General features: G+C 44.6%; 1 protein-coding gene across 2 annotated transcripts in view; it reads right to left on the reverse strand.

Moving 5' to 3' along the window:
* LOC147901553 (AT-rich interactive domain-containing protein 6-like) overlaps positions 1 to 17,725 on the reverse strand; it is a 108,979-nt gene that overhangs the window by 58,894 nt on the left and 32,360 nt on the right. For both annotated transcript variants that reach the window (XM_087375108.1, XM_087375109.1), the window contains exon 5: positions 125 to 256. In XM_087375108.1, the coding sequence (XP_087231234.1) occupies positions 125 to 256 (132 nt within the window). The remainder of the gene's footprint in view (positions 1 to 124; positions 257 to 17,725) is intronic.

Genomic DNA, 17,725 nt, shown 5'->3' on the forward strand with positions numbered 1-17,725 from the left:
TGCATGCACAAAACAAACCAAAACGAAGCAAATGCAAAGTATGATATGGTAGCAACAAACAACCTTTACATGTCCCAAGCCAATACATGCAACTGCACTAATAGAATTGAAAAAGATGAAAAACCTGCGAGGAGCCAGGGTAAACAGCACCAGATGGACATTCAGCCCCTTGTACAGAAGCATCATATTGAGCAGCACCCTCATCAGCACTAGGGCCCATTCCATGCAGCTTATATCTTTCATAATCAAGAAGAGCCTGCGTCACATATTAAGAGGGAGGACACCAAAAACTGTAGTGAGACTTCCATACTCTTGCAAAAATAAGACAAAAAAAATAAAGCCGTGTTCACATCAAATCCATAAACAAGAGAATAGCCAATATTCAATTAGTCATCTTGTAGAAACCCAAATCTCCTTTAAATTGCAGTTTTCACTCCCTTGCAAGAAAAGTTGCAGATGTTGAAGACACGCTACTTTTTCCCCCAACAGACCTTATGCACATTTATGCTTTTATTTATGCTATTTTCTTTCAATGGATGTAAACAATCACTAGTTGTTGATAGTGATCACTGTCTCGTGGATCCTGAAGGGTCTCACGAGGACGTTAATACAATCATATCATCTCTCTCTCTCTCTCTCTCTCTCTCTCTCTCTCCCTCCTTCCCTCCCTGTAGTACCTCTCCGTACAGTCATTTCCCTCTCCCTCACCCTAGGCTAAGCTGAGCCCTTGGCTTAGCTTGGGGGTTAGCATCAACAAAAGGGCACATCTAAGTTTGCATAGGCCACTATGGAACTCTCGAACATGAAGACTTTCGCCTCTCCACCGATTAGCAAGCCCTACTACTCTGATGTTGCAGCTTCCATATGGACACCCAGCCCCTATGCATTCCGCTACAAGCGAAGGATTGGATCTGATCCACAAGAGCAAATATACTTTCTAAAGCAAGAAGTGAGAGAGCTCAGGCTTATGGCTGCATCTCTTGGAAGAAAGGTGAAGGAGATGTAGAGCATAGGCGATCAAGAAATTATTGCAGAGGTTATGGAAAAATACAACACGTCTCCAATAGCGCCAACACTCCACAGTTGAAGAGATGATCGCCACTCAGGTAAGCTCAGCCAAGAAAGAGATGGCTATTCTAGCCGACAACAAAATCAACAAAGCAGATCTATATACGGAGGTAAAAGAGCAGGAAGCCATAGCAAAAGACAAGTAGAGATTGCGCATAGGGGGCTGCCAGAGGATAGTATGGGCTGTCCTGTAGATAATTTTACAGAGGGATACACAGTAGAAGAGAAGATCACAAGTCTCAAGAAGGAGATACCACAGATAGAATGGGATGAAACTGACATCAGTTGGATCTCTCAGAAGGGAACACAAGTACAAGTTGAGTTCACAGAGAAGGCAGGTAGAGTCAAGATTCTCTGACAGACAAACAAATTGAAAGGCATACGGGTATGGATATCTGAGGAGCTTACCCCGAATCACCTCAAACAAAGGAATGTTGAACTTACTAAAGTGCCAGAGGATAGTATGGGCTGTCCTGCAGATGATTTTACAAAGGGATACACAGTAGAAGAGAAGATCACAAGTCTCAAGAAGGAGATACCACAGATAGAATGGGATGAAGCTAACATCAGTTGGATCTCTCAGAAGGGAACACAAGTACAAGTTGAGTTCACAGAGAAGGCAGGTAGAGTCAAGATTCTCGAACATATAAACAAATTGAAAGGCATACGCGTATGGATACCTGAGGAGCTTACCCCGAATCACCTCAAACAAAAGAATGTTGAACTTACTAAAGTCAAGGATGCACGCAAAGATGGAAAATGGGCAGAATATAGGGATGGAAAAGCCTTGATCCGTGATTTCGAATCTAAACCCAAAGACTCTCGGTCTTAAACTAATGTTGCTCAAGCTGTTTTTTCTAAGATAGCTAGTTACGCATCTAAATAAACTGGGGCTGAGCTGATATACTCCCCCAAAGACTCTCAGTCTCTAACCGATGTTGATGTTTTTTGGTGTATGTTTTTTTTGTCCCATAGACCCACGAGGTCTCCTGTGGACGTTAATCTCTCTCTCTCTCTCTCTCTCTCTCTCTCTCTCCCTCCGAGGACGACACCATCAACACACAAGGCAGAGCACTCCGATGCATGATTAATGGGCTGCATATGCCAGTCTTGAATGGAATGCAACTATTCCCTAACACCCACACAAGATGACGTGTCTCTCAGCCAGCGGAGGACAGAGTGTGCTAGATTATGCCTTGGTACATGTGGATACTATACCCATTATCACAAGCTTCAACATAGGGATGAAATATCCGGAATCGGACCATCTCCCAATATGGATGGATCTTGACATACACCTTGAACATAGGGAGCAGAAATTCTCAGCACATACAGGAGGTTTCAAAGTAGACCCAGACAAACACCAAGTTTATGCAGAGACTTTGGATGCAAAGCTGAGAGCAATAACCAACCCCACATGGACAGCCTTGCAGGAAGCAATACTTGCCTCAGCCATGCAAACATTTGGAGCAGCAACTACAAGAAAAAAGAAACAGGTCAAAGGCCTACCACACAAGAAATGGTATGACGAGGAATGCAAACAACTACGCCAAGAGCTGAAATACATACTGGATGCAGATAGGCATAAACAACTGGAGAAGACATACAATGCCCTCACAAGGAAAAAGAAAAGAAATTATATTTTGGAAAGAGAAAAATCTGATTTGGTCACTTTCATCAAAAATCCAAGAAAGGGCTGGAAACAAGTGAAAGGCAGACGGAAACAGGTCATAGGGGATATATCAGATGCAACCATGCTTAATTATGTTACCAAGTTGTACAATCATGCACATGCTACTGAAATGGGGAAGGAGGATCTATCGGTCACATGCACTGGTCCTTTCACCTTCGAAGACATTGAAGTTGGACTAAAGAAGATGGCTAATGGCAAAGCATCAGATCACATGAAGATACAGGCAGAATTTGTGAAATGGACAGGAGACCGAGCAAGAACATGGCTCTCGCACATCCTAACACATGCTCTACACCATGGTTTCCCTCAGGAATGGCAAGAAAATTGGGTCCAGCCTTTACACAAAGGTGGAGACAAAAATTCAGTCACAAATTACAGAAATATAATGATCAGCTCTACATTGGCCAAGCTCTTCAGTACAGTGCTTGAAATGAAAATCAGCTCATGGGCAGAAGAGGCACAAAAAAGAGCCACCAGACAGGCGGGCTTTCGCAAGGAGCACAGGACAGCCGACAACCTTATTACCTTAAGGGTCCTCATGGATGAATGCAGACTGAGAGGACGCACTCTATTTTGTTGTTTTGTGGATTTCAAGAAAGCATTTGACACAGTTCCAAGAGGAGGATTATGGAAGAGAATGCAAGAAATAGGAGTCCCTTTGGCCTTAAGGGTAGGCATCTCTCGCATCTATGAAAAGGTATTATGCCGACTCAAACAAACACAAGGTATGTCTAATGTATTTGAGAGCAATATGGGAGTGAAGCAAGGTTGCCCTCTATCGCCTACCTTGTTTGGAATATGCATTGACCAACTGGAGTAACTCATCAATGAATTTGTAGTAGAGAAAGGGTTGCAAGGACCGCAATTGGGGCTTTGGACAGTGCTATTGTTGTTATACGCAAATGATGTCGTTCTTTTTGCATACGATCCGGAATCTATGCACAAACTTTTACAAGTGCTTAAGACTTTTTGTAGGGAAAGCGGGCTGCAAGTAAATGTCGGAAAAACAAAGATGATGGCAGTTTGTACCAATCAGCCAGAACATCCCCCTGAGATCACCTTTGATGGACAGATCATTGAGTATGTCAACACCTTCAAATACTTAGGGGTTGATATCCCGGCAGATCACAGATGGTGGCAATGTATACATAGAAGGATGGACACTGGTTGGGGGAAGTACTACCAGCTTGAGAATGATTGCAGGCACACCGACACTAGGAACTGGAAAATTCGAAATATATTGTTTGATGCATATGTAGTGCAGACAGTATTCTATGGAGTGGAAGTATGGGGAGGCAGCATTTCAGCCTCTACATGGAATGATATTGAGAAAATGCAAAAAGCTTTCCTAAGGAGTCACCTTGGTGTCAAACCCACTACTCCATACTCAATACTTCTGTGGGAAACGGGAAGAAGACCAATTGAATTTCATGCATTGATCAGAGTTATGCAATACCTAATAGAGGTGCAGCAAATGCAACCTGATAGGCTGCCTCATAAAGCATGGAATGCCAGCACAAAGCTTCAAAAGAACTACAAAAGTAAGGTCATCTGCACAGGATGGGCAACCGACATAAGAAAATGGTTCAGCAGATGGAAAGTGGAAGCATATTTGATCATGCCGCCTGAAAAGGTCAACATGCAAGAGTTTCAACTATCTTTACTGAGCACTTTGCGGAATCACTGGTTGACAAGTGAAAAGAGGGTAAAGCTGGAATATTACCAAGACAACATAAATCCCACATGTTGGTCTACATACATGTCCATAGAGACTCATGCTCAGTCTTATATTAGAACACCTATCCCCCTTCTATATCGCAGAAACATCGCCACGTTCCGTACCAGATCTCATACATTTGCCATTGAGCAGGGAGCTTGGATACACCAGCCTAGACATGCTAGAGTCTGTACCCTTTGTGACATGCAGACAGTTGAGACGGAGGCACATGTAGCTCTACAATGCCCCCGATATGCACATATCAGGGAGGACTACTAGCTTATCTATTATAACTTTGGAAAAGGGTTTATGCGCTCCCAAGAGACTCCTGTGTGTGCTTTGTCTCATGGTCCCTGGGGGACTCCGCTAAGTTGACATCAGTTCTCTCCACTGCCTCTCCGGTAGCATTGGGATCTTTTGTCACTCGTCTTTTTACCTGTCGTCAGGAACTCATAGACTCCTGACCTCTCTCCTTGAGGAGACTCTTTTTACATTGTATCGAGACGGGTCCCATGGGTCATTTTTGGCCCCCCGAGGACGCTAATAAACTCTCTTTCTTCTTTCTTTCTTCTCTCTCTCTCTCTTTGGGGTAGCTGGATCCAGATGAGCACACTCTATGCATATGTCCAGCATGCTATGAAATTCGAGAGCGGTGCCATTGCTTACATAAGGAGGGGCTCGGATTTGGACCACTCTCTCACTTGACCCTTTGGAAGACTAGGTCCGTGTCGGTCTTTAACTGATGGAGATGCGACGACATAGAGAGACTCTTCTAGGACAGATTAGACAGCCCATGTGGACAGTATTACCTGAGCCAAAGATAGATGCAACCCAGGGACATGTCACAGATTTCTATGCCTTCGAGTCATCTGTAGGACACAACTTAGTGGAGGAGGAGGAGATAGATGATATGCGGGCTAAGTGGACTGGGGGGAGCAAACGGCATCTACAAGACCATGCACCATGGAGGTCCGGCCTATCACTCGACATGAGCGCCAGAGTCGAAAGATCACTCTTGACATGGCGCGCGCCAGAGCCATGTCAAGAGTGATCTTTCGACTCTGGCGCTCACATCGAGTGATAGGCCGGACCTCCATGTCATGTCAAGAGCGATCTTTCGACTCTGGCGCTCACGTCGAGTGATAGGCCGAACCTCCTACGCCTTTCGACTCTGTCATCTACTAGACCATGCCCTCTCCTATTGCAAAAGACGTCACTCCCTCTTTCTCCACATCACTCCCTCTTTCTCCACCCCCTCCCTCTAATCTCAACAGCAATAGAAGGAGGTGTTGGTCTATCAGTATCGCATAAGATGTAAAAGCGATTTTTATTACCTGTGGGAGGAGGGGGACAGATCACTTGTCCCAATGTTATTGCTAAGCCAGGAAGCTCCGTTCTCATGTAATCTGGAAAATCAACCACTTCAACCCATATAGGGCAATGATGCTTGATGAGATTCTGATTATTAGGAGACCAAGGCATAATGTGCACCATCTGACGTCCAAAAAATAAAGGGGACATTTCCAGCATCTTTTGTTTTGTCAAGGCATCCAAGAGATGAACTTCATAAAATCCTCGGGAGGCAAAATAAACTCCTTCCACATAGCATCCACCTAGGAGGGAATTCACCCATTGTCCCACATCATTAGCCGAAGGTATTTTCCCTGGGAAAAAGATGATGACTGCAGTCTGAGAGAGCTTCTTCAGAGGATGCACAAGAGAAGGCAACTTCATTTTGTAAGTGAGTTCCGGAGCAGGTAGCATCCATTCTCTTCTACTTTGTTGAAATTCCTCATTCAACATGTCAAACACATAGGAAGCATCTTCAGATGAAGGGGCTATGGGGGGCAGAGTCTCCCTTGACTGTCTTTTGGGTTCTGGAGAGAGCGCCCTCTTTACATAATACTTATTTGTTTCTGCCATTGAAGCTAGTCGATTCAATAGAAAGATTCAAAGCTGAAATTGCAGTTAGGTAACAAGCTATGAAATAGAGGGGGATGAGGGTCAAGACGAAATAAACAGACTGGATAGAAAATTCAGTCGGGGCATATAGCAAGCTGAAAAGGAATAGACAAGCGGAGCAATATCCATGCGAGAGAGGGAGTAACCATACAGTAACGCAAACTAGACAGGTTCAGTTGAAACCAGAAAAAGGGTGGCGATGCTATAGCAGTTGGGCACGGGATTTGGACAGAAGGGCACGAGACCTGGACAAGAGGGCACGGGAACTTGTTGCGACAAAAAGCTTGCATGAATACTGCCTTACACACAACTTACACTAATCCAACGCACTGACAGAGTGGGCAAAAACTGAGAGGAAACAAAAAACGAGACGCTGAAGGAGGCTTTAGAGAGCACATAGGATAGCGAAACAGTGACGAAATCTCCCGCGAGCAGAGGTAAGGGCTCCAAACAGGTTGCACACAGTCCAAAGGAAACGTGGAGTAGGTCGTCTCGCTCACACACTCACTTGTGCTCTCTCTCTCTCTCTCTCTCTCTCTCTCTCACGCACACGCAGAGAGAGAGAGAGAGAGAGAGAGAGAGAGAGAGAGAGAGAGAGGTTGGAGAGAGGTGGAGGGATGTGAGGGTGTTAATTTGGGAAACAAATTTTCACTTTGAAATGGGAAATTTTTGCTGGAGCTTGTTTCTCTTGTCACAAGTTTGGGCACCTAGCTTCTGAGTGTCTGTAAACTACTCGGTGCTTTCTATCAATTCAGACAACGGATTTTGCAGAGGCATTTGAATGAGATGATTGCGAGTTGCCAAACACATATACTTGAACTTAAGAGTTTGCAATTTAGCTGGAAATAAGACTTATACAGCTTAAACACAAAGTGACATCATTGGAAAATGCAATATGATTGAGGGGCCAAGACGGCCCCCCCCCCTTATCCAAGCTCACTTTATTCTTGAAAATGGAGATACAAGACCAAGGTGCAATGCACCTTCCAAACTGATGAACTCAGTGAAAAACCTAGGACCTAGATACAAGACTCAAGAGCATATGTACAAGGTAGACAACAAAAAGGAGGACTCCAAGCTCAGGTTTCAACTCTTGGCTTGCCCAATCCACAAGGAAGAAGCCTGCAACAATCACCACTTACATCCAACATTAGAGACAAGCACTAGTTTCTAGAAAGATAGTAGAAACAACATGAAATAGTGCTGTAAATGAGATAAACTTGACAATACAGGCTCCCTTCGTGACTTGACCCTTTTGTAGATGAAGTCCTTGATGCCTCTGAAGCTACCTTGGGTGAGGAGAGTGTGGAAATGGGGCTGGAATGAGAACAACAGCTTAGAAAAACAGCCTATAGGCTAGAGAGAGAAAGCTTTTATGGAGTGATAGCTGTAGAGAGAGAGTGCCAATGCTGATCCCAAGGGAGGAGATGTAAGAGAGGAGCTGCTGCTGTTCCAGAGGTGCACAGAAAGGCAGATTTCTGCAAGGGAAATGGGCTGGAACAGTAGAGAGAGAAATTCTGCAGTAGAGAGAGAAAGACTGCAGCAGGAGAGAGAAAGGGGCTGTGGCTGCTCCAGGCTAGGTGAAGGAGAGAGGATGCTGCTGCTGTTCCAGAAGAGCTGAGAGGGGGCAGATTTCTGGAGAGGAGGGGCTGGAACTGTAGAGAGAGAATGTGCTGTTGTAGAGAGAGAAAGTGCTGCTGAGGTGAGAGAATGGCCTGGGGAGAAGCTGGCTGCACCCAAGGAGCTGGAGAGGTTCTGCTGCATCATCCAAAAGGAGGGGGAAGAAAAGTGACGAAATTTTCATGTGAGGAATGAAGGGGAGAGGCCTTCTTTTATAGGGTCAGCCCCCCCCCCAGGCCTAGAGTGGAAGGTGGACACTTGTCCCAGATTTTTGGTGGGCTGCAGTCCCAAAGAGGACAGCCCACAACCTGCCCCAAATCTACCAGATTTGGGGCCAAACACTTGGCCTGCATGCCCTGCCACTTGCCATGCATGCTGCCACATGTGTGGGACAGGTGGACTGACCTGCCAGCTCAGATTCCATGTGGCAGTCTGCCACGTGTCAATTGCCACGTCACTCCCAAAAACCCTAAAATTTCAAAGTTGTCATAATTTAATTCTGATCGCACCCACGGGTTCCTAACAGCTTAGACTATCTATTGACGTACTCTAAGGTCATAATTGAGCCATACTGAGCTCATTTGTTTGTCGTCTTATCTTGTATCTCCATTACTCTTGGCATGCTGCCAGGCCCACACCCAAAGCTCTTGAATGGTTCCTAGGTCGGTATGCAATCTGTGCATTTGATTGGTCCCATGTTTGGGTACTCAGGTGGGGTGTGGTTTCTAGACCCTCTCAAAGAGAGGCCATCACTCTTGTGGGTCACTAATGCCCATAACCCCAAGCAAGGGGGTCCACCCTCAAATGCTAGACCTAGTCCCCATTGTCCGTAACTGAACAGTAGGAAAACATTTCATTTCTTAATAAGCATACTATTGAAAAACAAAAAGAAATAGTACCAAGCAAGTGGATACATGTTGAAGCAGGATGACAGTGTCCCTCTATCCTTCATCCACCTCCTCCAGCTGCCATTCCTCAACCATCTAATAAAGGAGGTCAGAAGACTTATGTGGAAAAGATAGAAGCCAAAGGAGCAAAGCCTTCAGTTCATACAGGGAGCCAAGTCATTTCAGCTCAAAACAAGGATAAAGGAAAGAGCAAGCTAGTGGAAAATAATTCATCTTCTCATGAGGGTTGGCAGACTACAAAGAAGACAGTGCCTCTCAAACAAAGACCTCTCCAATCTCGTAATTGGGATGCTTCTGCTCCTTCTCCTGGTCAACCATCTACCTCTTCGGACAGCCTCTCAAAGGCATGGGTTAATGCAGTCAAGAAGGGTATTCCGCTTTGTGAAGAAGATGATCTAGTCAGGGAATTGGATTCTGAGGGTCAGCAAGACCCTGAGGCAACGGCAGAGGCCTGATGCCTCCCTTTCTTTCTAAGGACTACTCATTTCTTGTACATATTTTCATGCGTGCTTCTCTTAAATATGTTTCTTACAATATACAGGGCCTCTGCAACTCGAATAAATGGAGGCTCCTTTGGCACTATATAAATAAAACTCATCCACATGTTGTGTGTCTGCAAGAGCATAATCAGCATTCTTTTGCTGACCAGCATGGGTTCTTTTCAGGATATGATATATTTTATGCAAGCTCTGATCAATTCTCTGGGCTGTGCATTCTAGCCAGACATGATTTGCGGCCCTGGGTAGCATATAATGATCTATGTGGCCGATGGATGAATGATCAATGGAGAGATTTTTTAAATTGGTTCCTTGTATGCCTCTCAAACTTCAGCTTCTAGAGCTCGAATGCGGGACTTCATAAAGCAATATCCTTGGTCCACAAATGCTATACTTTGTGGTGATTTCAATAATTCTCCTCACTGGCAGGACAATACCACACATAAATCTCATACGCTGCCCTCTGAAATTCGGCAATGGGAACATATGATTTGATCACTTCGTACTGCAGATTTATGGACAGCAACTCACCCTTCAGTTTTGGGATTTACATATCATCATAATGCTTTTACCGAATATTGGGCCAGGCTTGATAGATTGTATCTTATTCATGCTCAGCAATATGATGATTATACATGTCAAATGTGGACTGACTATTCTCAACAACTATCTGATCACACTCCACTTTGGCTGAACTTTTCATTTGGCATGCCTCTAGATGACATGCAGCTCTCTTCAGTCACACACTTACAGGTCAATCAATTATATCTTTCTCATGAAAAATTCCAGCAAATGATTCGATTGGCTTGCAGGCCATTGTTATCTCATGCTCAGGAGGATATTGACTTTGCTTGGAACTCTTTTGTACATCATATTCAAAATGTCATCAAGGAATATGGAAGATGGTACATGGCAGAAACCAGGCATCATATCCAGTGGGCAAAATCATACACGCGGTCCTTGGTACAGATTAGCCATCAAAGCTCCCTTTCTGCTTCTGAGCAGAGTTCATTGTCTTGTGCTTCTTCCATGATTGATGCTATGGCAAGCTTTCCAAATGGCAAACAAGGGCTAGAGTTAAGCCTATGCTAGATAAGGGCTGTTCCTCAAAATCTTTCTTTCGGAATTTACATGCATATAGAGAAAGTCAATCTATCATGAGAGTCAGAAAATCAGATGGTATTTGGACCCAGACTTTATCTCAGCTAGAAAAACAATGTCTGGATCATTTTCAGCTGCTTTTTTCTCAGTCATCTTCTTCTACTCCTCAGGTTGAATTGGCTCGGAGCAAATTTATTGATCTTGTTTCTCCTATTGTTTCTTTGCCAAAAGCTTCATTGCTGAAGTGTCTTTTTCACATCTTGAATTGGATGAAGCCCTCAAACATTTGGGTAAACATAAATCCCCTGGCTGGGATGGTTTGACGGTTGAATTTTTTGTAGCCTTCTGGTCCAATCTTGAAGCTCATTAATGTAGCCTGGCAGCATCAACATCTTCCTTCAGCTTGGAAGCATGGTCTGGTCAAGCTTGTGCCCAAAAAACTCCTATGTGAGACTATGGCTGACTGGAGGCCCATCACTTTGATGCCTGTTATATATAAACTTATTGCTAAAATGTTGGTTCATCGGATAAAGGATATTCTTCATAATGGACTTCATCCCAGGCAATATGGTTTTGTTCCAAGAAGGAATATACATGATAATATCTCCAATACTTTCATCGCAATGGAATATGCTAAATATTCAGCTCAAGATGTTTTGGTCATGCAGGTGGATGTGGCAAAGGCATTTGATACCGTACAGTGGGATTATGTCTCTCAAATCATGTCTAGACTTGGTTTTGGACCAAAGCTAGTTAATGTCATATATTGGCTTTACTCAGATTCCACTGCTCAATGCTTTATAGGGAATCATTTGTCTGAGTCTTGGACTCTGGGACGATCAGTTCGACAGGGATGCCCTCTCAGTGCTTTGCTCTATGCTATTGCTTCACATCCTTTGCTTCTGTATATGGATCATCTGGTTGATACTGGACAGCTAGTGGGGCTTTAGATTCCTGGCTCTCGGCCTTTCATTGCACAGGCTTATACAGATCATTCTTTCTTCATGCCAAAGAATTGTCCTCTGGAGCTTCGCTTATTGATGATACCCTTTCTGATTTTGGGTTGGCAGCTGGTCTAAAAATTAATTTTCAGAAATCAAAACTCTTGCCTCTCAAGCATTGCGACTGGCATGCTCTCCTTTGGCCAGGCCAGATTATTCATCCGGAAAACATAGTAAGACATTTGGGTTATCCAATTGGCTGGAAAATCAGAAATAAGCAACACATGTCTTGGGTATTCAACAAAATTCAGGACAAATTAGAATATTGGAAGATCTCCACTTGGCCGTTGCATGTTCGGCTTCGAATTGTCCAGTCCATTGTTTTAGCTTATGTCCAGTTTTACCTCCCTTTATTACATTGGTCATCTCGAGATCTCTCTTCTTTTATGTCTCAAGCCATGGAGATTTTTTGGAAAACTAAGCTTCATAAAAAAGCTTTAAGGTTGCTCAAAATAGACCTGCTTTGCTCACCAAGAATGCATGGTGGTTTGAATATTCTAAACATCAAATTTCATGTGTTGGCAAGAAAGATCACTATGCCCAAGGCTTTTTTTCAGCAAAAGCAGCCATGGTCTATTGTGTTGGCATTTTTGTGTGGCCAGATGCGCACAAATGCTTATGGGCATTAGCTAGTTGATCCATCGGAAGTAGTACTTAGCAAGTTTCAAGGTAAAATCCCTGGTTGCCCATTTTCTACTGCCTTGATTCAAGATTGGAAGCAGGTGCTCTCTCGCATCAAATGGTCTCCCCATCCTACTTCTATAGCTTCATCGCTTCGAATGGAAAGCCTTCACTGGAGTGCTGTTTTTACTCTCCTCTTGTTGTACAACAACCAATCAAAGCTTACAATCTCATGAAGTTGGGCATCCGGTTCATTGATGATGTGGTAGATACTCAGGGGCATATTCTCTCTTTTCCAGCAACATGCCAACACTACAATCTTGGGATGCATCATAGACCCATATGGAAAGTTATTGCAGATCTCTTACTCCCTTTGGTTCCGATTCCAACATTGGAAGTAAGAGACAGGCTTCAAGATTGGCATCTTCAGTCTTCAAGTACAGGATTATCCTCTCAGCCTTTGAATCTATTGACACATCAGAGAAAGCTATGCGGAAAGTAGAGACCTAAAGAATCTACTAGAGCAACCAGCCAAAAGGCTAGGAAGCTACTTAAAAGAGATTTTAGAACATCGCGACAAGGTACTGGGTCTAGCTCACAAGCTAGCCCAACAAGTACTCACTACATGACAAAGCTGTAAGATTTTTCGCTTCACTAGATGTAAGGGATCACTTTTAGTTAATAGTGATCGCCAGTCCCATAGATCGTGAAGGGTCTCACGCGGACTCTCCTCTCTCTCTCTCTCTCTCTCTCTCTCTCTCTCTCTCTCTCTCCCTCCCCTCCCCCCCTTCCCCGGACCTTAATATTTCTTTCCTTGTTTTCTCCCGCTAGCCTCTCCTCGCTCAGCCTCTCCTCTCCCGTTAGCCTCTCTCTCTCTCTCTGGCCTGTCAACAAGCAGCCAATACTGTGCCACCCGTCAACAGAAGCTGTACATCTCCATTTGTACCTCTCCCTCTGTACCCGTTAGAAGCAGCTAACTATCCCTAACCTCGAGTTGGGCTAAACCCCCAACCAAACCTGGGGGTTAGGTTAAGCTAGGGGGTTCAAACAGACAGCCAACTATGGACTACTTGCCTACCCTCTCCCCCAAGTCCCCCTCAACTCCCTCAACTCCTTCAACATCCATCAAGACTCGGTACTCTACAGTTGCAGCCATGACACCCTCTCCATATGCACGGAATTACCAACAAGAAGGCTCAAAACGACCCATCCTTGGGCAAAAGGATCATATCTTTTATCTACAGCAGGCAGTGAGAGAGCTACGATTGGAACTGGCAAAAGTAAAGGCTCGACTTCACATTCTGGAAGGGCCTGGTAAGCAGGCAGTAATTGATGAGGCTATAAAATCTTGTAAGGATTCCCCCCCTACCCCGCAGCTAGTCTCTAGAGTTGAAGATCTTGTTCACATTGACGTACAAACTGCTAAGAAGGAAGTGATTGTGGAAGTGGACACCAAAGCTTGTAAGTCAGATATTCAAGCAAAGATTAAAGAACACAAAGCTAGATGTGATAATGCGCTGAAGATTAGAAAGAAAGAAAAAAAAGAAAGGCTATTAACGTCCACTGGACACCAAAAGGTCTATGGGACAGAAAGAAACCCTCTAGTACATCTACTTTAGGGAGGGCACATGGCAACTCCCAAGGAGTGCAAAAAGCAACCCCAATTATTTACAGTACCTACATGATATTCTGGAAGAGTAAACAGCCATACATCAGTTTAAGACTGAGAATCTTTTGGTTTTGATTTAAACTCTCTGATTAGTGCCACCCCTTCACGATAAACTGCCCATTTTCCATCCTTTCTGGCAGCCTTGACTTTAGCTAATTCAATTGCCTTAATCTTGAGTTGAGTTTGTGTAAGCTCCTCTGCTATCCATACTTTGGTGCCCTTCAGCTTGTAAGATTGTCGAAGAAGCTTGATCCGCATATCTTTTGACTTCAGTGTAAGGATTGCATGACCCCTATAGTGCAAAATAGAAGCTGGCCTGGAGTTGTCATCATCCTGCTCATCATCATTCACCCATTCGATGTTGGGCAAACTTGATTTGATCTTTGTCAATATTTCACTATATGTATCCTCCTCTTTGTACCAATCTTTTGGGAGCCCCCCTATTCTAATCTTCAGCGCATTATCACATCTAGCTTCGTGTTCTTTAATCTCTACTTGGATATCAAACTTACTTGCTTTGTTGTCCACTTCCACAAACACTTCCTTCCTAGCAGTTTGTACTTCAGTGTGAAAAAAAATCTTTGACTGTAGAGACTAGCTACGGGGTAGGGGGGGAATCCTTACAAGATTTTACAGCCTCATCAATTACTGCCTGCTTACCAGGCCCTTCCAAGATGTGAAGTCGGGCCTTTACTTCTGCCAGCTCCAATCGTAGCTCTCTCACTGCCTATTGCAAATAAAAAATCTGATCCTGTTGCCCGAGGATGGGCCGTTTTGAGCCTTCTTGTTGGTAATTCCGTGCATATGGGGAGGGTGTCATGGCTGCAACTGTAGAGTACCGAGTCCTGATGGATGTTAAAGGAGTTGAGGGGGTTGAGGGGGACTTGGAGGAGAGGGTAGGCCAATCCATAGTTGACTGTATGATGAACCCCCTCGCTTAACCTAACCCCCGGGTTGGGTTGGGGGTTTAGCCCAACTCGAGGTTAGGGAGGACTAGAACTAGACTAGGATTAGACTAGACTAGACTAGGTACGAACGGGAGGTATTGAGGATCGAAAGGTGTTGACGGGTAGAGGTACAGCTGTACGGCTATACGGGAGGTACGGGAGAGGATGTACAAGAGGTACGGTTGTACGGATGTATGGATGTACGAAAGAGGCTGTATTGGGAGGTACGGCTATACGGAAGGTAAGGGAGAGGTTGTACGGAAGGTACAGTGCAAAAGGTACGGATGCTGTACAGGAGAGGTTGTACTGGGGAGGTATGAAAGATACGAGGAGGCTGTACGGAAGGGACGGTACTAGTGAGGCTGTACGAGAAGGTATGAAAGGTACGATGGGAGAGTTACGGAAGGTATGAGAGGTTACGAAAGGTTACGTACGAAAGGTACGGGAGGTTACGAAAGGTAAGAGAGAGAGAGAGAGAGAGAGATACGAAAGGTATGGAAGATAGAATAGGGGGGCTCCGAGAAGATTGGCACAAAGAGGAGGACACATATAGTGAAATATTGACAAAGATCAAAGCAAGCTTGCCAAACATTGAATGGGTGGATGATGATGAGCAGGATGATGACAACTCCCGGCCAGCTTCTATTTTGCACTATAAAGGTCATGCTATCCTTACACTGAAATCAAAAGATAAGTGGATTAAGCTTCTTCGACAATTTTACAAGTTGAAGGGTACCAAAGTATGGATAGCAGAGGAGCTTACACAAGCTGAACTTAAGATTGAGCTTTCAGGTGCCCGGAATACTACGAGACCAGAAGTCTCGATACCATTGTCTTTTCAAAGATGGTTGCAATGCACAGCAACGCGCAAGAACACCAGCTCATGCAACGCACAGAACAACAACCACGCGCTCAACACGCAACAGCAGTAGAGTCGCACGCAGCAATAGCAGGCCAGTATGGTAGCACAGCAAGCCTCCAAGCGATCTAGGTCCAAGCCCAAGCATAGGGCGTCATCACAGCAACACTCGGATCACCCTAGGCTAGGTTGACCCCCGGCCCATCTTGGGGGTTAATCTCAACAGAGGGGTTCCTCAGACTTGCACAAGCCAACTATGGAGCCTCCTAAAATGAAGACGTTTGCCACGACCCCAAGCAAACCCACATACTCTAAAATTGAAGCTGCGTCCCCTCCCCACACCTTTTCTCAAAGACGTTCTCGCCATATGCAAAGGCATACCTACATCACAATAAAATAGTGAGCATGATAGACCTGCAAGAGCATATTTATTATTTCCGGTAGGCAATTCATGACCTCAAGCTTAGAATTGATGCTCTAGAAAGGAAAAACACTGATATGGGAGGGAAAGGAACGCAGGAAATTATTCATGAAGTGTTACACAAATGTTCTTAATCTCCACCAACACATCAGCTCATATCTACAATAAAGGAAATGATCACTATTCAAGTCAACACCAAAAGAAAAGCTCATCTTGATTTCCCCCAATTTGAAAGTTGCTAAAACTCACATTATATCCCCCAAAATCATAACATAACCTTTCTGCATGATAGTTGCAATATCTATCTCAAGGTCTCTAAAGGGTCATCTTTTGTGGGAGCCACAAATTCATAGTGTGGTACATAGCATTCAGCCACAAAGAAAGAGGCATGTCGGTGTAATGTAACATGGAGCCATATGTATCTTTCGTGTGGATCCACCTAATGAATACGCATGTATGCACTGTGTGCCAACGTTTTTGCAAAAGAGGCATACCACCCTGCCATTCCCTCTCTAACTAGGAAGATTTATTAGGCATCCATATATAGCACACTTTATACCCTTCAGAAACTGGCTGAAAATGTTAGCAATAAGGTAAAAAGCTGACGTCTACAACGAAGTGAAAGAGAGGGAAACCTAAGAAGCCAACAAGCTGATCCAACGCATGGGGGACCCAGGCAACCAAGTCAATAGGGTACATCAGCACATGCAAGGCCCGGTAGGGCTGCTTGTAGTAGCAAGGTACTCCCTAGGCAAAGCTTAGGGACTGCTCACAGCAGTCGGAATCAAGCCACGCCAAGCAGGGCCCGGCATCCAACTCGGGATTGGTTTATTCCGTGATGGAGGCCAGCAAGGTGTCCCGTGATAGCGGCACCAACAAGTATGAATCCCTAAAAATAGGTGCAGGTGCATCGTACAGCAAGTATAGATGCTGTACGGATGGAGGCGAACAGTGTCGAATGACGATGCTGTACACCGTACAACACGTGAACGCGATGGAGGCGACAGTCAGTACGGCTCCGTATGATAGGTAGGGGATAATGTACATTAGGTACAGGTAGGTATCAGGGTACTGTACAGCAGGTATGGGCAACCGATACGAGTACGCACGGTGGTACTGTACAGTAGGTACAGGGGTTGGGGGCTGATAGAGAGCGAGAGAGAGAGAGAGAGTTGGCAGCAAGGAGGAGGAGGAAGGGGGGGGGAGAGAGAGAGAGAGAGAGAGAGAGAGAGAGAGAGAGAGAGAGGATACGATTGTATTAAAGTGGTGTAAGATGCTTCAGGATCTACGGGACTGGTACTCACTATCAACTGATAGTGGTTCTTTACATCTAATGAGAAAATATTACAAATTTCTTATGTAGAAACATCCCTTTCAAGTAGCTTTCTAGTTTTTTGGCTGGCTGCTCCAACGGATGTTTCAGATTATCTCTTCTACTCCCGTGACCTTCCCTGATGTGTGTAGGCTCTACATCTTAGGAGTACATGCTGCTCATTTTTTACCTCCTCTGTGGGGAAGATTCTACGAGTTCTTTCTTTTCTGGGGATCCTGGGTCATCCCCCAATACACCTCGAGATCATGTGAATCAATTCGAATTTTGCAAATTAGATGCTTTTTAAAATGGAGATGTCTTCCCCGAGT

This window comes from Dipteris shenzhenensis, chromosome 5, assembly GCF_047967505.1.
Source record: "Dipteris shenzhenensis isolate YYH24624 ecotype China chromosome 5, Dip_SZ_1.0, whole genome shotgun sequence".
NCBI classification, from domain to species: domain Eukaryota; kingdom Viridiplantae; phylum Streptophyta; class Polypodiopsida; order Gleicheniales; family Dipteridaceae; genus Dipteris; species Dipteris shenzhenensis.